At 41.4% G+C, this 19,821-nt stretch overlaps 2 protein-coding genes across 5 annotated transcripts; one reads left to right on the plus strand and one right to left on the minus strand.

The window, feature by feature from the left end:
* On the minus strand, nt 1-7,977 carry pspc1 (paraspeckle component 1). Of its 2 annotated transcripts, none has more exons than XM_061690692.1 (10): nt 7,503-7,977; nt 6,024-6,173; nt 5,787-5,938; nt 5,551-5,646; nt 5,279-5,475; nt 3,882-3,966; nt 3,608-3,716; nt 2,767-2,824; nt 2,234-2,370; nt 1-1,862 (listed from the first exon to the last, which is right to left on the minus strand). In XM_061690692.1, the coding sequence occupies exons 1-10, from the start codon at nt 7,887-7,889 to the stop codon at nt 1,683-1,685; spliced, it is 1,551 nt and encodes a 516-aa protein (XP_061546676.1). In that variant the 5' UTR covers nt 7,890-7,977; the 3' UTR covers nt 1-1,682. The 2 variants fall into 2 exon arrangements, with proteins under 2 accessions (XP_061546676.1, XP_061546668.1); XM_061690684.1 differs by having other exon boundaries at nt 3,608-3,719.
* Nucleotides 7,976-18,344, plus strand: lypd6 (LY6/PLAUR domain containing 6). 3 transcript variants are annotated; one of them, XM_061690721.1, is made up of 6 exons: nt 8,057-8,113; nt 8,511-8,604; nt 12,394-12,563; nt 13,092-13,190; nt 13,985-14,065; nt 18,318-18,344. In XM_061690721.1, coding segments are annotated over exons 3-6 (303 nt in total). In that variant the 5' UTR covers nt 8,057-8,113; nt 8,511-8,604; nt 12,394-12,442; the 3' UTR covers nt 18,320-18,344. The 3 variants fall into 3 exon arrangements, with proteins under 3 accessions (XP_061546696.1, XP_061546705.1, XP_061546688.1); XM_061690704.1 differs by lacking the exon at nt 18,318-18,344 and having other exon boundaries at nt 13,985-15,114; XM_061690712.1 differs by lacking the exons at nt 8,511-8,604; nt 18,318-18,344 and having other exon boundaries at nt 7,976-8,113; nt 13,985-15,114.
* The last annotated feature ends 1,477 nt before the right edge of the window (nt 18,345-19,821 follow it).

Genomic DNA, 19,821 nt, shown 5'->3' on the forward strand with positions numbered 1-19,821 from the left:
TAAAAACAAAAGCTTCATTTATTTGAATCACAAAGCAAAGCGCTGGAACATGGGTAAAAAAGTAGGGATGCAAAAAAATTAAAGGAACAGCCGCCATCCGCATTTCATGGAGTAGGTACAGTGACACCAGAAAATATTCACACCCCTTCACGTTTATCCACATTTTGCTTTGTTACAGACATATTCTAAAGCTGATTTGAGTATAGTTTTCTTTTTAAAAGAAAAACATTTCAGACATTTGTGTATATTTATAAAAAAGATTTAAACATTCAAACATAATCGATACATAAGTATTCACACTCTTTGCTATGATACTCAAACTTAAACTCAGGTGCATCGGAGTTCCACTGATGATCCTTGAGATGCTTCTGCAACTTGAATGGAGTCCACCTGTGGTAAATTCAGTTGATTGAACATCATTTGGAATGACACACCTGTCAAAATAAGCTCTCATATTTGGCAGTCCATATCAGAGCAGAAACCAAGCAAGACCAGATTGTGTCAAGGCACAAATATGGGAAGGATACAAAAGAATTTCAGCAGCATCGAAGGTCCCATAATGCACTGTGGTCTCGATTATTCGTCAATGGAAGAAGTTTGGAACCACCAGGATCTGGCTGTCCGACCAAGCTGAGTAACTGGATGAATGGCCTCGGTCAGAGAGGTGAACAAGAACCCTATGGTCACGAAGGCGGAGCTCAAGTGTTCCCTTGCAGAGATAGATCCAGAAGTCAACTATTGCTATCGCACTCCACCAATCAGGCTTTTGTGGTAGAGTGGCCAGATGGAAGCCACTTCTCACTAAAAGCCACATGGCAGCCCGCTTGGAGTTTGCCAAAATTCACCTTAAGGATTCTCAGACCTGCAGAAACAAAATTCTCTGGTCTGATGAAACCAAAATAGAACTCTTTGGCCTGAATTGCAAGCATCATATCTGGAAAAGAGGCGGCACTGCTCATCACCTGGCTACCAGCATCCCTATTTGTGAACCAGGGTGGTGGCGGCATCATGCTGTGGGGCTGCTTTTCTGCTGCAGGAACTGGGTGACTCGTCCGCATAGAGGGTAAGATGACAGCTGCCAAATACAGAGAAATTCTTCGAGAGAACTTGCTCCAGAGTGCTCTGGAACTCAGACGAGGGCGTCAATTCACCTTCCAACACGACAATGACACAAAGCACACAGCCAAAGGAGTGGCTTCAGGAGGAGCCTGTGAATTTCTTTGAGTGGCCCTGATCAGAGCCTGGACTTGAATCCAATCGAACATCTCTGCAAAGACCTAAAAATGGCTGTCCACCGACACTGCCCATCCAACCTGACTGACCTTGAGAGGATTTGCAGAGAAGAATGGGAGAAAATGCCCCCAAAACAGGTGTGCCAAGCTCGTAGAAGACTTGAGGCTGTGATTGCTGCCAAAGGTGCTTCAACAAAATATTAAGCCAACAGTGTGAATACTTATGTACCCATTATGTTTAAATGTTCACATTTTCAATACATTTGCACAACTGTCTGAAAATCTGTTTTTGCGTTGTTATGGGATATTTTATGTAGCTGTTTTTAAAACTATACTCAAATCAGCTTTAGAATAAGTGTGTAACATGGCAAAATGTGGAAAAAGTGAAGGGGTGTGAATCCTTTCTGGTGGCCCTTTAGGTAAGTAGGTCAATATGAAAACAATTTGTGGTCAATAGCGGCAGCGCTTGTTATTTGGCCCTTCAAAAACTCCATCTACAGGACTGCCCCTTCCATACACTGGTGACGGACCACCAGGGGTGGCCTGTGGTAGTGGTGGGTGCTGCTGTTTCGGTGATTCCACCTCTGCTCGTCCTGCCAGAGATCCACTCAACGGATATCTGTCGCCTCGCTATGGTATCACAGCAGGATTGGATATGTTGGCATGGCAGCGTTTATGGGTGTGAGAGGTGAGTCCAGTATCCACAAATGGCCAATTCAAGTATTTGAAGTGCAATGCGTCAAATGTTGTTTTGATCCAAGTTAGCCACAGAAATTACAGATTGGGGGGTTGACAGAGCAGTGGTAGATAGAGAGAGAGAGAGAGAGAGAGAGAGAGAGAGAGAGAGAGGGAGAGACTGTTAGCTTGTTCTAGTTTTTTTTGTTTTTGGTCATTAGCAAATATTTTCAATAATTCATTGATCAATATCAGATTGACCCCCGCCCCTCAAATACAAACTCCCCTAAGGTCAATATTTATGGTAGCAGGGCCAGATACGTTACCATGTTGGCATTTTCAGACATCAATAGTGGGCCCATGTTTGCAGTTCCCACTGGGCTGATGGCGGTGCCCCTTCCACCCATGCTCATCATTTGACCCTGGTTAGCGCTGGGCCCTGGCGGGGCCTGGTTAAAGCCATCTACCACAAAACAATGCAGCATAGGTTGGTCATCAGATGGCTCAGTATCATATTCCCTGACACACCTTTTCCCATTTTCCATTGTCCCAATTCTACCCCCAACCAGCCTGGTTCCGCCCTGTGTGGTCGCTTTTTCAAAAGACAGTTTACTAATCACCCACCCACCCTTAGCCCCAACTATCCATGTTTATATATTCATTATTTTAGTACAGCTTTTATGTTGCTATTTGTTTCTCCTTTGCATTGCATCTCAAGGGGCTCCCAAAGAGAAACATGAATGCTTAAAATGGTAATTCATTGAGACGGAGCCTCTTGTAATACAAAACAAATAAGATTGAGGAAGACATCTTCCACGTGTTCTTGCATCGACTGCTGTTTAAACAAACATGGCCATACCTGCCATATTAATGGCTCCACGAGGGCCCAGATCAGTCACTCTCAATTCCTGTCCTCTCTGAAAAAAGTGAAGAAATTTAAAATGGGCAGCCCAGCTTTGGTAGAAATTTGCAGTGGAGAGCCAATGACACAATACGCACACATTACATAAAACATGTACATTATTGACAATGGAACGTTTTATAGTTATCTCATGAACTGGTCAGAGATCATCGCATGCCACCTCAGAGCAATTGACTTTTTACATCGATACAAACAGGGATAAAAAGTGTAAATTTCTCATTTAGACACACACTGACCCAACTATATAAACAGACATTTAAAATTTTGAATAATTGCAACAGTAGCAGGGAGGTTGAATAATCAACTACACCCCGAACTGGTCACCAGGCAATCGCAGGGCACATATAAACGACCATTTGCACTCACATTCACACCTACAGGCAATTTAGAGCCTTCAATTAACCGACCGTGCATGTTTTTGGGATGTGGGAGGAAACCGGAGTACCCGGAGAAAACACACGCAGGCACGGGGACAATGCCACACACGCGAGGCCGGATTTGAGCCCAGGTCAATACATACGCTACATAATCAACACAGAAATCACTACTCCACACACTTACGATGAATTTTTGTCAAAATTGAGGTCAATGTGCTTAAAATATTTGTATTTTTTTAAGATAATCCTTAATTTTCTTGTGATGGACAAATCCAAATCTAATTTATTTTGGCATTTGACTAAACATTTAGTTATCTGTCTTCATTGAGTTTTGTGCAAAAAATATAAAAATATCAAAGTGTAGGTTTTCGTGTATTTGAAGGCATGACTGTTCTACTTACATTGTCCTGGTAGGCCGGTTTAAAGGTATCTGGTTGGCGCTTCAGCTCTTCCTGTTCTCTGTGCGTTCTCATCATTTCTTCCTCTCGTCGTCTTCTCTCCTCCTCATGCCTGCTGACGCATATTTAGGAAAGAACGTCTCTGAGTGCTGAGCTGTCAGTTGTTTAAATAGTGACATCATAGCAGCATGACAAAGTGCAACCTGCGAATGAATCCAACTAAGCAACGAAACACGGTAAGCATGTTGTCCTTGTTATGTCTGCAAGGAAAACATACCTCAACTCTATCTGTTTTCGTCTGTGAAGCTCCTGGTTGCGAAGCTCCTCCAATCGCCTCAACTCCTCTTGACGTCTCATCAGATCTGGATAGGATGGCAATGTAAAGAAGGAGTACCAGCAAGTGAGAGCATTCTTGTAACTGAATTGAATAGAAAGCTCACACTTGCAGCAATTAGCTGAAGCAATCCAAATACAGTGCCGTGACAAAGTACTGGCCCCATTCTCAAATTCTTATTTTTTGGTTTAGTTTCCCCACTTTGTTTAGATTGGCAAACAAATGTGAATATCATATAAACCCAAGTAAAGATAAAATGCAGTTTTTAAAATGCAATTTGATTTATTTTGGGGGGGAGACTATTCAAAGCTACCTGGCCCTCTGTGAAATAGTAATTGCCCCCTAAACCTAATAACAGGTTGGGCCACCCTCAGCAGCAACAACAGAAATCAAGTGTTTTCTATAACTGACAAGGAGTCTTTCACATCTTTGTGGAGATATTTTCACCACTCTTCCTTGCAGAATTTTCTTAATTTAGGAAAATTGTGGCTTTTTGAGCACGAATGGCCTTTTTAAGGTCGTGCCACAGCATTTCAATCAGATTCAAAGCTGGACTTTAACTGGAATGCCATTCCAAAACCTTTTTTAAGCCATTAAGAAGTTGACTTGCTGGTGTGTTTTTGGATTGCTGTCCCCATGTGCACTGTGACTGAACATTCTCCTCCAGAATTTTCTGGTAAAGAGCAGAATTCATGGTTCAATTAATCATCTAGGTCCTGAAATAGCAAAGTAGCCCCGGACCATCACACTCCCACTACCATGTTTGATTGTTGGCTTTTTCTGAAATGCTGTGTCAGTCGTGAGCTTCTGCTCGACACCGCCAGAACTACTTTTACCAAGTTAAAGTCTACTCTCACTGATGAGCTATGGAACTGCGGTCTGCTCCGGGTGCCTACAACAGCTGCGACCGCCACTCCTGCTTCGCGCCCAGAGTGGAGGCACCACGAATGGCAGAGGAGGAAGCAGAAACCGGGCAAGCGCGGAGGTATCTGAGCTAGGCTAGCGGCTAAACCACACAAGCCGGCTATTGCCTCCATCGTGTTAGCCAACGTACATTCTCTGGACAACAAGCAGGATTACATTCGACTACTCCGCTCTACCCGTAACAGTGTGGGAGAGTGCTGTGTTTTTGTATTTTTGAAAACATGGCTTAACAGCAGCGTGCCAGACGGCGCCATTCAGCTCAACTGGCTAGCATGCTACCGAGCGGACAGAACTCTCGCGGGAGGTAAGACTCGCGGCGGCTGACTGTGTGTTTACATCAATCGTGCCTGGTGTCGTGACGCTATCTTGGTCAGTCAACACTGACCAATACTTTATCACGGCACTATAGATCCTACCATGCCTCATTAACATGAGTTGGTGTTCATGTTTTGCTGACTCCAGTTCAGCCTCCAGCTTCTCTTTGGCTTCTTTAATATTCCTGTCCACCTGCTCTCGTTGCTGTTTCTCCAGCTCGCCAAGAGCTTTCCAGCGAGACGAGTATTCAAACTCAAATGTCCCCGGCTGGGCGAAATGTGGTGTTTGCTCCCGTTCCCTGATTAAAGACAAGCAAACACTCCAGTGTGTTGAGTCACTAAAAACCCATGTCATTTATCGTCTTTTGACTCACTTGAGGTACTTTGGAGTTATTGTTAACATCTTTTCAGGCAGTCCTTCCTCATCATCAAAGTGCTCTGTAGACTCCACAATGGCTGGGCAAGGTGTGCTGAGGAGAGGGGCATAAACATGTTCCATCTTCTGTCCTATTGTATGCACCCAAACACAAACGACTACTTGTTTTTTGAGGAGCTTAGAATATGTATAGCTTGTCATGCAGTGTCATAATCATTTCAGACAAAAACATACGCAGTTAACAGCAACGCGCCCTCCTTGCAGCGTTCCAGAGCTTTACGTGCAGCCACTTTGCTTGCAAACTCCACAAAGCCTCTGCCAGTGGACCGCCCACGGTCGTCTGTCAAAACGACACACCGTTCCACCGGGCCAAATTGTGAAAAGGCCTGGAGGCACAAGGTGAGTGGCACATAACCGCTACTGCACAAAAGGAAAAAAAAAGAGCTACTGTAACATTCTTGTCTGCATTACCTGTTCCAAAAGCTCATTTGTGACAACAGGCAAAAGGTTGCGCACAGTGAGTGCGGCACCATGTGCAGCAAAGCGGATCCTGATTGGTCGATTATTCAATACTGTCCCATCTAGCTCAGCTTTGGCAATCTCCGCTAGTGTACGGGTCTCCTAAAAGAAAGAAACAAAAAGTTAATCCATGTCCATACTTCTATGGAAATATTTTGATTATATATAAACATTAAAACCTGATCCGTAAGTTTTATGTTGATCTTCAGTTTAAAATCCAAATTGAACGTCCATTCACAATTTACAGGTTCACCAAAACAAGGCCTCCAAAAGATAATAAATTTGCACAGATGATTTCACCTGACAGAAAAGTAATAGTTACCAGCCACAAAGGTACACATTTGGAAAATCAGTTTTCAATAGTATTAATTTTGATCCCTCAAGATGAAATTCAGGCAGCATGGTGTCGGTTAGTACATCTGCCTCACATTCTGTGGACCAGGGTTCAAATCCCAGCTTCGCCTGTGTGGAGTTTGCATGTTCCCCCTGTGGGTGCATTCTCTCCGGTTTCCTCCCAAATCTCAAAAACATGGGTGGTAGGTTAATTGAAAACTCTAAATTGCCCGTAGGTGTGATTGTAAGTGAGAATGGTTGGTTGTTTGTATGTGCCCTGTGATTGGCTGACGAACGGTTCAGGGGGTACCCCGCCTCCTGCCCGCAGTAAGCTGGGATAGGCTCCAGCACTAGGGTCGCGGCCTAGTGAGGATAAGCAGTACAGAAAATGTACAATTGTCCCTGCATTTCATTGCTATTATGTATACTTCCATCCATCCATCCATTTTCTGAACCGCTTCTCATCACAAGGGTCGCGGGCGTGCTGGAGCCTATACCAGCTATCATCGGGCAGGAGGCGGGGTACACCCTGAACTGGTTGCCAGCCAATCACAGGGCACATATAAACAAACAACCATTCACACTCACACCTAGGGGCAATTTAGAGTCTCCAATTAATTGTGGGAGGAAACCGGAGTGCCCGGGGAGAACATGCAAACTCCACACAGGCGGGACTGGGGATTGAACCCCGGTCCTCAGAACTGTGAGGCTGACGCGCTAACCAGTCGTCCACCGTGTCGCCCATTATGTATACTTGATAACAACAAATTGTATTTGAAATCAGAAGTCATGAAAAATAATTATGTAAAAATATATGTATATATTTTTTAAAATTCTAATCTGTAAAAAAGTGGGAGTTGCAATTTTGGTACAGCTTTACTGCCAGAATGAAAAGAACAAATCCATTTAAAAGACATATGAGCAGACACACTTGAATTGCTTTGCGGGCCACAAATGTTTTTTTGTGGCGGGCCGGATATGGCCCCCGAGCCTTAAACTTGACACACGCTGCAATAAAAACAAGCCACTGCAAAACACGTGTTTAAAAGATTAGCGCTAACTAACCATGATTGAGGATTTAGTCATGAACTTACATACCAAACGAATAAAGCCAAACCCTCGCTCTGGGTTAATGAAAACTTCGGCTGTATTTCCATATTTAGCGAACATATTGACGAATTCCTCCTCGGGTATATCCAGCGGCAGATTCGCAACAAAAAGACGGGAGCGCTGCGTGAATGTTTTCTCGCCTGGCTTCCTAAAACTTGAAATATCAAGCGTCATTTTTTCTTGAACTTGACCGCTTTCCACCGCGACTGCTTCGGCTCCTTCAGCCGCCGGTAACTGCTCAGCCGCCGCCGCTGGACTGTCTTTGTTGGCCAGCGTTCGCTTGTCGTCGGCGGCAGGGGAGTTTGCGCCGCTTTTAGAGGGTTGCGGTGAACTGCTGCATTGCGGGTTTGGTCCCCGTCCATTTTGGTCGGCCATAGTCTGGAAATTATATCGCTTACACAGTTTATATGAGTTGGAAAGACGGCTGGATGAGGACGGAGGACAATTTGAGTTTTAAAATGGCGACAGGTGCGCGCGCAACCTTTCACCGGAAGTAAAAGCCGTACTCAGAGATAAATAAACGGCTAATCATATTGCAGCGGGTCCTGCCTCAATAATATCCTGATAAAATAGATAAAATCCTGCCTCATAATAACGCGGTACGTACTGTATTTACTTTACTACTCAACTTTATTCAAAAAGTATGCTAAGTCCGAATATAACATTATTTGATTATAACATTTTGAGTTAGGATCATATTTGGAGATTATTAAATAAATAAATAAACTATATTTGTGGCGGTTACATCATAACGTGAAACTTTTGAACTCTATTCTCGCACATTAAAACATTCCATTTTGTTATGGTTTCTTTCGTTGACTTTGGAATTCACAAATTCTAAGAAACAATTATGTGTTTCAATATTACATTATTAGTTAGCAACATATTTCAATAATAAACAGGTCTCATTCCTAATCAATTTAAAAAGGATGAGATGTACTATCTGCATCTCTAAGCTACACTCACGGGAGTCGTAATGACGTCATGCCGTTACAGCTTCATTCATTTCATGTGAGCCGCACGGCACAGATTTGCGTCTCCGAACAGTCCAGTGGTCCGTTTCATGGCTTCATTACAAAGACTTAACCTGGTGAGTTGAGTTTATAACAGGAAGGTTTCATCAATTTTCATGTGTTTTAAAAATATAAATACATATTTAAGAGGAATGTGTGCAAAACCTACATTTAACTTGGCGAGTAAATTGCGTTGATTGTATTATTTGATAATCATTTAGCAAACAAAATGTACTGTACGAGTTTGATAATCTCAGTATTAATTCTATTTGAGTGGATATGCTGTATCAGTATGAAGCATGGCATTAGTGTTGCAGTGGAAGTGTTCAATGTATGTAGCAAAAGGATGCAGCCACTTTTTTTAACAGCAGCCCTATAAATAGTGATTTTAATTATTGAGGTTGTGCAGATAAGTTTGGCTGCATGTTGATGAGGCATCTGTTAATTATTTATACCCAGTTTTGAGAGTTAATGAGATGCTTTACATATTTGCCTCATGCAGTTGACTGTTGACAAAGCCTGTTGACAAGGTCTTATATTTCCTTTTCATGTACATTGTATATACTGTTCATTGTACTTGGGTAACGTACTATATATTAATCAGAGACATGCATCGGTGTGTCACCAACTGCCATGTGTCGACGTGACACAATGCTGGCTCTAGTTCATTTTCATTCATTTTTTTTTCTCAATTGGCCTCAATCCAAATACTGTAGCACACTCTTAGAACAATGTTTCCTTAAGATATTATCTTTATCTCTCTACCTATGCTGATCTTTATAGATGTCTAAAGAAAACTGCTATTGTGTTTGATTCTTAAATGTGCACCTGAAGGCAGCATGGCACTGAAAGTATAATAAAAATATATTTTTTTTTACTAAAATGCTGATACTTTTGACTGATGAAAGAGTCAGAGTATGTCATTGGCATATCGCCGGTGTCGGGCCAAAACAACCTATGTCCGAATTTGGTCAATTTAATATTTTTTTCACAAATCGATTCTACTGGTCATTCCTCATGTGGGTATGTTAATTTTACAATTTATTGACCAATATAAAGTGTTGAAAATGGCTTGCTCTGTTTGATGATGCAACAATGTTTGGATCAACAAACATGGGGGGGCGCGGGGGTTCCTGAAAAGTGACGGTTTTGGAGAATTATGGATTCTTTCCAATACCAGCGATATAGTCAATGAAGACATCAATGCAATTTATGAACACAGAATTGCAAATATACAATAAATGCATACACTTTACACCATGTGTCGGGATTCTATGCTCAATGCTTCAACTTTTACACTCACAATCTGCAAATGTCAGCTTCTGTTACCAGGAGGACGGAATACTAATTCCGCCCCTTCAGATTCTTTTTATTCCTCAATTGTCTTTTAACTGGGGACCAATGTAACAAGGAGTCATTATACTTAATCCCTACCCTCTCGCTCAAATCAGATTTATACTCCAGGAACGACCAGGCATCAGTCAAACATCTTAAAGTTGGAGAGTTAAATTTCAAATTGTCCTTTTAGCACCCAGCATATCATTATGGGCTAAACAGTAGCACCAGTACTCTGAGGAGAAGAATGGATCTCTCTGATTTCTGATGAATTAATCTATATTGACCTCTGGTCTTGAGAACACAACTTGTCTTCCAGTTGTGCAAACAACAAAAACAATGGGTAAAGAAGGCCCTTTATTTGTTTCTCTCGCAACTGACACCTTCACTGGCCTGATTAAACTGCATAGAGATCCATAAAAGGTAGTACAACAATTGTGTCTGGCGTTGATTTTTATTGGAGCATGTATAATGCAAAAAAAACAACAACAAGCATTTACAGCAAAACAAGCTACAACATCGCCCGAGGATATAAACTGAGACAGAATCTAAGGGACCTGAAAGGCTGGTCTTAAACAAACACTGATCTCAATTCAGTGGTGAAACCAGGTCATATGGTCAGTATGTAATCATGTCAGTCACATCTCAGTGCATCAAAGCACTAATGCCCGAGAAGGTGCACATATGATCACATTTTAAAAGACTGAGAGGTGAATGTTTAAAGGTCCCATATTTTACCAAATCAAATGTTTCTACTATTTGGGATGTTATATTGGCTATATGATGCCTCAGTAAATTTGAAATATGAATTAAAATCGCCACGCATTCCTGAGTTCCAGGCGTTTTTCTTCCGAGAGGCCTAAAACCAGGGTACTTGAATTTCTCAAGCTTATCTACGTCACTCGTAAAGATCTCCGCCTGCGTCTCCGCTCCCGAGCCAGCGCTGTCAACAAAACAAATACATGTGCTCTCACAAATGGATCTTCTATATAGAAGCAACCAATCAAGAGGAAAGGGAGCTTAGCAAAATATGGACAAAGCAGAAACAAAACTGGGTCAAACAGAAGTAGCTGTCAGAGGGGCCTTTTCTGGACACACATATGACAAAACCAAGGTGTTTTTTAAAAATGAAATTGATGCTTTTATACTATGTCCGTGTTAGAGAGTCACTCTATGGAGGTCTAAATAGCTAAAATATGGGACCTTTACACACCTACATCATCTACTTATTTTCCTTTCGTCCTTGTCCCGTTAGGGATCGCCACAGTGTGTCATCCTTTTCCATCCATCCATCCATTTTCTGAGCCGCTTCTCCTCTCTAGGGTCGCGGGCGTGCTGGAGCCTATCCCAGCTGTCAACGGGCAGGAGGCGGGGTACACCCTGAGCTGGTTGCCAGCCAATCACAGGGCACATAGAATCAAACAACCATTCGCACTCACAGTCATGCCTACGGGCAATTTAGAGTCTCCAATTAATGCATGTTTTTGGGATGTGGGAGGAAACCGGAGGTCCCATATTTTACCAATATATATATATATATATATATATATATATATATATATATATATATATATATATATACACACACACACACACATACATACATGTGGCGGAATAATTTGAAGGCTAGGTGCAGGATGTACTTATTATTGTTATCATTAATAAGGAAGTGGCAATTCCGCCGAATGGGCACTGCATGGAATAAGGGGGCTTGGTGATTATATAGTGGGGGCTGGTCGACTGATGCTGTTCCCTGGTGACGTCAGCGTGACCCTGTTTTATCCCTGCCCAAAAAAATGAGAAGGTGAAAGAGTTTTAAGCTATACCTCAACAATTCAGTACTAAATTGTTTTCAGTCTTTGCACACATTTTCAGCACTTAACCTTCAAACATATTCACTGTATTTAGAAACAAAACATGTAAATGAGCAACAGTGGACGACTGGTTAGCACATGTGCCTCGCAGTTCTGAGCACCTGAATTCAAATCCGGCCCTGCCTCTGTGGACTTTGCATGTTCTCCCAGTGCCTGCGTGGGTTTTCTCCGGGGACTCCGATTTCCTCCCACATCCCAAAAACATGCATGGAAAACATGCATGGTAGGTTAATTGAAGACTCTAAATTGCCCGTAGGTGTGAATGTGAGTGCAAATGGTTGTTTGTTTATATGTGCCCTGCGATTGACTGGCGACCAGTTCAGGGTGTACCCAGCCTCTCAACTAGAGTCAGCTGGGATAGGTTCCAGCACACCCTCGACCCTAATGAGGACAAGGAATACAGAAAATGGATGGATGGACACGTAAATGATTTGTGTTCGTCTTTAAAGTGATTCCAACAAATTCTGGAGATGGATGTAGAGTTCTGTGTGCAAGAAGCTCTATTTTTATATTTGCATAAAAACGCCAGCTGTACCACAAAAACAGATAATTTCAGTGTTGCCCGAAAAATAGATTATTTCAGTTTTAAACAAACAGATGCACAAACAATGGATTAAACAACCAGCTAAGGATGGTATTTTCTCTTCTCTTCCTCAGGGTTGACTCAGCTACTTATTTACATGCATGAACATATTTCGGATCAGTGATGGAGCCCTGGCCAACAGTGGCCCACATCCTATTGATGATGAGCAGCATTGCAGATTGGCTGCGGATGGTCCAGATGCGGGATTTCACCATAAAGGACATCATTCACCTACACCCTTCAAGTAGGTGCATGCACCAAACAGCAGAGCAGATGGTTTTAAAGTGTGGGACAATGAACCTGCCCCAATGGGGCCACCCCTATAATCCAGTAGCAACAATTTCACACCAAAATAATATCGCTACTTCTTGTATTAACATCTTACCAGCCCTTGTTTTTTGTTTTGTTTTTCTGGGGTTTTCTTTACCTTTAAGAATATTATCTTCTTAGCAGCTTTTGAAAGGCATTTTCTTTATTTCTTTCAGGCTGCTGGGGAGGCGCCTCAGACTTTGAAACCAACTGCTTGCCATCATTTTATCGTATTATGTTACCACTTGCATGCACTGGGCCCTGTGTGCCCTCTTGTGAGCTTATTATTCATCATGAACATACATTCAAATGCACTCAAATGATCTGAAATGCAGTGAATGACCATAATAATCACCAGTTGCTCATACTGTTCTCATTAAGATGGAAGCATAGCATTGTCCAAATGTCTTAGTAAGGTGAAGTTGAAGATTCATGAGAACTAATTTCTGTCTGGCCTCCACAGCAACACCTCATCCTCGGGGATTCAAGTGCTTCACATGTCAAGACGCTGCAGATAATTACGAGTGTAATCGCTGGGCGCCAGATGTATACTGTCCAAAAGGTATCATTGAATGTTATAACACTTTTTTCAAGAACAAACTGTACGTACATACAAGTAGATGAGTGGTAAGACGTCAGGGCCAGGATGCCCTTCTCTACTGGCCTAAAGACAATCAGAAGCACTAACCTAAAAGTTTTTTTAATTTTGGTCTCAATAGTCAATTCTTTTCATTTCAGAGCATTTAATCTGGCTCCAGTGCTTGAAGTACATGTACACTATGTGGATTTAATTTTTTTTGTCCAATTAGATTTCAGCCTCTACGTGCTGCCTTGTCGATCTCATCTGCACTCATCTTCAGAATCAGTAACACCAGCCTATGTAATGTAAACTGTATTAGCAATGGAACTGTTTATTTAACCAATCAGATTTCAAATTGGCCTCAGAAGGCCATGTAGCTGACTCACAATAACATCAGCATTTTTCTGTCCTCTGATTGCTTGGTCAGTGAAAGCCAAGTTCGACGACATATCTGTAGCAATCTGCACACATGAAAACATTTAATAATCAGCATATCTGATGAATATGATGCATTTCTTATTTGTTATGTTTTGTCTTGTTATGATTCTGAACTGCTTCAGATGATGTATATGGTACAGTTGTGTACTGTTATATTGCGTTTTCATATACTGTACTATTGATGGTTTCTGTAATTGTGATGTGATCGTGGCGATGAGGTCGAGTAAATCCCTACTAGAGACCCAGGTGCCAAATGCATGGCCTGCCACTGATATACTGTAGATCAACTCAGAGAGAGTAGGCACAACTATAACTGTGGCACTATGTGTGTCTTTCAGATACCAGATACTGTTACGCTGTCCACATGATGGATCACCTTGGAGACAGCGTCTCTGTGAGCAAGCGTTGTGTAACGTTGTGTAAGTTTGACAAATCATTTTGATGCAGCTCCATCTATACTTTCTACATGGAAAAAAATGGTTTTGAATTTACTTAATTTTAATTTGTCCAGTGGTTGCACAAAATAAAATAATCTAAATGAAAATATACGTCTTGAGTAAAATATACTAATATTTTATATTTTGTGGTATTTGTAATGAATTATATTTGTAATTGTTGCTCAATTTATTTTAGTTCAATTTAATTGACTATGTTCCATATAATAAACTAATCGTGTATGGAAATCAATTCAATTGTTTAACAGCTCCATTCTAAAATTACTATTTAATTAAATTTATTTTAATTGTTTTGCTATTATTAGTGTCTCAACTATCAATACAGTTTACATTCAGAAAAAAAAGAAACTTTCACAAAATTCAAAAATAAAACACAATTTCTTCTTCCAATCAAGAGTATAATGATCAGTTGCATACATAAAAATTGGAATGTGTTGATTGTTGTTCAAACCTTGTGTAACAGGATGAGATCAACTGTCATAAAACTCAAGTTATACATTACAGGAGACCAAGACATGCATTGACAATTTTTTAATTCCGTTTTGGTGCTGCCAATCTGTCCTTTACAAAAAAGTATAAATATCTTGTTTTGTTTTTTTATAGATGAACATCTTACATTTGATGACGTGATTAAAGCACTGTCTGAGTCAGCAGGTAAAGCCCTAGGTGCTGTTATAAAAAAAGTTAAAGCTTGTCGTGATCCGGGCTATAAAACCTACACTGAACTGTACAAATCTTGTGTTTGTCTGGTGTTGGGTTTGGGGCTATCGTAAATAAATTTACTGTGAAAAAGTTCAATATAGAGCAAGAAGATATTTTCTAGGGGTACATAGAAATGCTCCTAAATTAGCTCTGTATGGCGACATGGGCTGGGAACCAGGCGAAGTGAGACATGTTTGCGATATGATTTGTTTATGGAATAGGTTAATTAATATGTTGGACACTAGGCTGACCAAACACATACAGCGGCAGAAATAAGTATTTTAACACGTCACCATTTTTCTCACTAAAGATACTTCCAGAGGTGCTATTGACCTGAAAATTTCACCAGATGTTGGGAACAACCCAAGTAATTCGTACATACCAAGAAAGTAGAACAAATAAGCTCAGAAATTAAGTTGTGTGTAAAAATGTGAAATGGCACAGGGAAAAAGTATTGGACGCACGAAGAAAGGGAGGTGCAAAAAGGCACGGAAAGCCAAGCTAACACCTAAAATCTATCAATAATCAAACAGAAATCCAGCTCCTTGTCAGTGCAAATGAATATTAGGTCCTAATTGATGGCCAACAAAAAGGTCTCATTGGCAAGGTGTGAGTCAAGACACATCTCATGATGGGTAAGAGCAGAGAGCTGTCTCAAGACCATCGCAAACTAATTGTTGCAAAACATAACAATGACATTGGTTATTGGCGCATATCTAAGCTTCTGAATGTTCCAGTGAGCACGGTTGGGGCCATAATACCTAGGTGGAAAGCCAATCATACCACCATAAAGTTGCCTCGATCAGGTGCTCCTCGCAAGATTTCTGGCAGAGGGGTGCAAAGAATAATCAGAAGAGTTTTCCAAGAGCCAGGGACCACTTTTGGAGAGTTTAAAAAAGACCTGGAATTAGCAGGTACTGTTCTCACAAGGAAAACAGTGAGTAATGTACGCCGCCGCCATGTCCTGTATGCACGCTCACCACGCAAGACCCCATTGCTGAAAAATAAAAGTGTATCAAAGCTCGTTTATAGTTTAATGAACAACATTTGGACAAGCCAGTTAAACAATGGGAGAATATAGTCTGTTTGGATGAGAGTAAAATTGAACTGTTTGGATGCCATAATGCACACCACGTTTGGATGAGAAATGGCACTGCACATCACCCTAAAAACACCAAACAAACAGCGAAGTTCGGAGGTGGGAACATGATGGTGTGGGGCTGCTTTACAAAAAAATGGTACTGAAGGAAGGATGAATGGGAAAATGTACCGAGATATTCTGGAAAAATTCTGCTGCCATCTACGAGGATGATAAAAATGAAGCGAGGGTGGACATTGCAGCAGGATAACGATCCAAAACATACTGCCAAAGAAACTCTCAATTGGTTTCAAAGAAAAAAAACAAAGCTGCTAGAATGGCCCAGCCAATCACCTGACTTGAATCCAATCGAAAATCTATGGCAAGAACTGAAACTCAAGGTCCATAAAAGAAGCCCACGGAACCTTCAAGATTTGAAGACTGCTTGTGTGGAGGAAATCACACCAGAGCATTGCATGCGACTAGTTTCTCCATACAGGAGGCGTCTTGAAGCTGTCATTGCAAACAAAGGCTTTTGAACAAAGTATTAAGTAAATACCATTTGGCGTGTTGAATACCTTTTCCCTGTGTCATTTCACAAAACACACAACTTAATTTCCAAGATTATTTGTTCTACTTTCTTTATATGTATGGATTACTTGGGATGTTCCCAGGATCTGGTGAAATATTCAGGTAAATAGCACCTTTGGAAGTATATTTAGTGAGAAAAATGGTAACGCGTTAAATACTTATTTCAGTTGCTGTATTTAATTGGGACCTATCTAATAAATACACTTGGAGTGTGCAGATGGAAATACATGTTGTTTATGTTGGTCTCCAGTTTATCTATGAGAATACGTTGAAATGTAATGTTGGAGAAATTAAAGAACTTTATTTTGAAATGTATAAACTCAAATGATCAAATGAACTTGTGTAAACTGAAGCTGGGAACCTTTATTCTGTTAAAAGATCATTTTGGTCCTGGGCCCTGTGGCACACTCAACCTGACCAGAGCTCAGAGATCAGTGTGTGTGCTCAGTTGAGGTCTGGTACCCTGCCTCTGGCGCTGGAGACAGGACGCTTCCACTCCGTCCCAGGGAGGAACATGTTGTTTGTGTTAGCTAAATGATATTGAAAATGAACAGCAATTTTTGTTTTATTATTCTTTTTATCATGATTTCATCCATCCATTTTCTACTGCTTATCCGAGGTCAGGTCGCGGGGGCAGTAGCTTTAGCAGGGACGCCCAGACTTCCCTCTCCCCAGCCACTTCATTCATCTTCCCTCTCTCCAGCGTGTCCTGGGTCGTCCCCGGGGCCTCCTCCGGTGGGAGGAGGTCCCCGGGGAATGGTGATGTAAAACAGTGGTAAACATGACCCTGTCCCATCTTTTTTTGAACGTGTTGCAACCATACAATTCTAAGTTAAGGATTATTTGCTAAAAACAATAGTTTATCAGGTTGAACATTAAATATCGTCTTTGTAGCGTATTCAATTAAATATAGGTCGAACATGATCTGCAAATCATTGTATTCTGTTTTTATTTATGTTTAACACAACGTCCCAACTTGATTGGAATTGGGGTTGTAAAATTAAAAAAAATAGAGACAAATAAAAACAAGTTGTGTGGCGCAATTAAATTACATGAATGTCAGAAAGTAACAGGAATGTCAAACTGGCATCTTGTTTTTCATGTACCCCCCACCCCCCATTGTTTAGGTTACTTTTGAAATGTTTATTGGCACAGAGACCATCCCAGACAAAGCATTACTTTACTAATATGTAAACTTATGAACCAGTACTTTGCTTACCAGGAAAATAAATAAATAAATAACTGAACAGTCTGCATGGAACACACTGCACACTGAGAACCTGGTTCTGATCTTAGAATAAAATATATGCATCTACTGCTTTATAAAGCTGTGGTTCTCAACAGCATTTTCTGTATTTTGCAATGTTGCGACCCACTTTCGTAGAAGTTAAGAATAAAGAATGTTTTCCAGTTGTTCACTCCCCCACTCTAAACTGTAGTGTTCAATGAACCTAACAGGCATGTTTTTGCAAAGAAGGCGGTTAACAAAGTTAAGGTCACCAGCTGAGATTCGAAGCTATATATTCTAACGCTGCCCAACAGGCAGTTACATAAATAATACGTACATAATACATCTCTGACGTGGAATTCAGAGCAGGGCTGCGGGTGCACCGGCACATTCGGTTCTTGAACAGAACAGCAAAACTTCAGTATTGAATCAGCAGTCGCCGCAGATCACCGCTGCGCGAAGATGAAGTGGTGGATGACGTCACGTGACAAAAGTGTCGTGTTCAGACGCAACACGTCCATGGTCAAGGTGGAACGCGTCAAATGACAGAGATGGAGTATAGAATTTTGCTTCTTGACTTGACGAGAGGCGTTGAAGTTTTTTGTTTGTTTTCAAAGGACTTCACCTTGAAAGGGTACCTCAGGTCGGAGGCATATTGCTTCTTCTCAAACCATTTCACTGAAAACTGAAACATGAATCACGATCAGACGCTTCTATCTACTCACCCCACTGATTATGTAAGTAAATCATTGTTTTATAGTTGTTGTTCTTCACCCCCCGAAATCAAACACACATGCACGGGAAACCACACAATGCAGACGTTTCTTTTCCCTAATGATAATTTTTATTAAAGTTTCAAGTCACGTTTAAACATGAGCACGTTTTTTTTACATTTTACATTTAAAGCACGACAAACGTGGGATCGTGGCTGTTACGTAATGTGCAGGAAGCAGAAGATTTTGCACGTGCAGTCTAATGACATCCAAGTACAGTAGCAACATGTCTGCCTTCAGTTATTCGGGTGATAGTGTGTACATTAGTGGTTTTGCACCACTGAAAACTATACTTGGTGTACCAAAATAACCTGTAGTTGATTATTTTTTTCTACAGCTTGTGCGAGGATGAGTGTATATATGCATCATTAATCATTTTGTCAAGATATGTTGGGGGTGTTTGTTAGTCTAGTTTTTGTGTGTCATTCGTGTTTCTGTTGTCATCAGTCCCCAATTGAAGCAAAATATCTGCGGTGCAGCAATTTGAACATGCCCATGCTTGAAACTGAATTCTTCAAAAGCGAATTGCAGTTGTACATTGATGGTTTAACAAAAGAGTAAGTAAAACAAAACAGAAAGGTCATTGATCCAACAGAAAGGCTGTCACTGTGAGCTAACAACTGCTAATTCTTCCCTGCAGGATGTGGGACTTAATAGAGTATGGCCATTTTGATTTCAATGCTTTTATGGTGCTGTTTAAAATGTGGCAAACCGTCCTGTATAAAATTTCCCAAGAAGTGCTGAGTGTTGTGTTGCCTCAGGTGGAAGAGCACGCCCAGATCCTCGTGTGAGTCCAATGCCTCTACCTACACCCACATCAAGACAGTACAAACGCACGTGAAGAGAAGCCCTGAAATCTGTACATTGGTGTTTTCTCTCCTTCGTAGGAATGGTTGTGACTCTCCGCAATGGGCACTCAACTACTCCTCTGTGACTGAAGATGATATCCATGCATGCATTTGGGACTCGCTTCTGCTTGCTCTCAAAAACACAATTAACGCTGGGGAGGTTAGGTCTCCATGCGGCGATCACCTGTTGGAGTTGGTCGCAGCAAAGGTGTCCAAGACTGTAAACACAGCACTTTCTGAAATCTCCTCACAGCTCGACTCAGCGCCACACCTGGACGTGCCTCATCAGGTGTCTGAAATAGGCGAAATAGCTTCACAGTCAATCGCAGTACTCAGGGACTGCCTGGAAAACATGAGGCTGGCGAGTGGCTTTGAATTTGAAGAGGTCTGCGCTTACAGCGATTCATCGGAAGACACAACAGATGTCTTGGTGGCTCCTCTTCCCACTCCTGTACCAACGTACAATGAGGAGGCAGAAAGTCACCTTTACACGCATAGTC

Source organism: Phycodurus eques, chromosome 1, assembly GCF_024500275.1.
Source record: "Phycodurus eques isolate BA_2022a chromosome 1, UOR_Pequ_1.1, whole genome shotgun sequence".
Classification (NCBI taxonomy): Eukaryota; Metazoa; Chordata; class Actinopteri; order Syngnathiformes; family Syngnathidae; genus Phycodurus; species Phycodurus eques.

Excerpts from the sequence above, each read along its gene's own strand:
- pspc1 (XM_061690684.1), bottom strand. The coding sequence starts at position 7,889 with ATGGCCGACCAAAATGGACGGGGACCAAACCCGCAATGCAGCAGTTCA. Across the intron at positions 5,647-5,786 it reads GGCGCGTTGCTGTTAACTGC|CACACCTTGCCCAGCCATTG; the intron begins GTATGTTTTTGT and ends CCCTCTCCTCAG. Across the intron at positions 3,967-5,278 it reads ACTCATGTTAATGAGGCATG|ATCTGATGAGACGTCAAGAG; the intron begins GTAGGATCTATA and ends CATCCTATCCAG.
- lypd6 (XM_061690712.1), top strand. The coding sequence starts at position 12,443 with ATGGAGCCCTGGCCAACAGTGGCCCACATCCTATTGATGATGAGCAGC. Across the intron at positions 12,564-13,091 it reads CATTCACCTACACCCTTCAA|CAACACCTCATCCTCGGGGA; the intron begins GTAGGTGCATGC and ends TGGCCTCCACAG. Across the intron at positions 13,191-13,984 it reads AGATGTATACTGTCCAAAAG|ATACCAGATACTGTTACGCT; the intron begins GTATCATTGAAT and ends TGTGTCTTTCAG.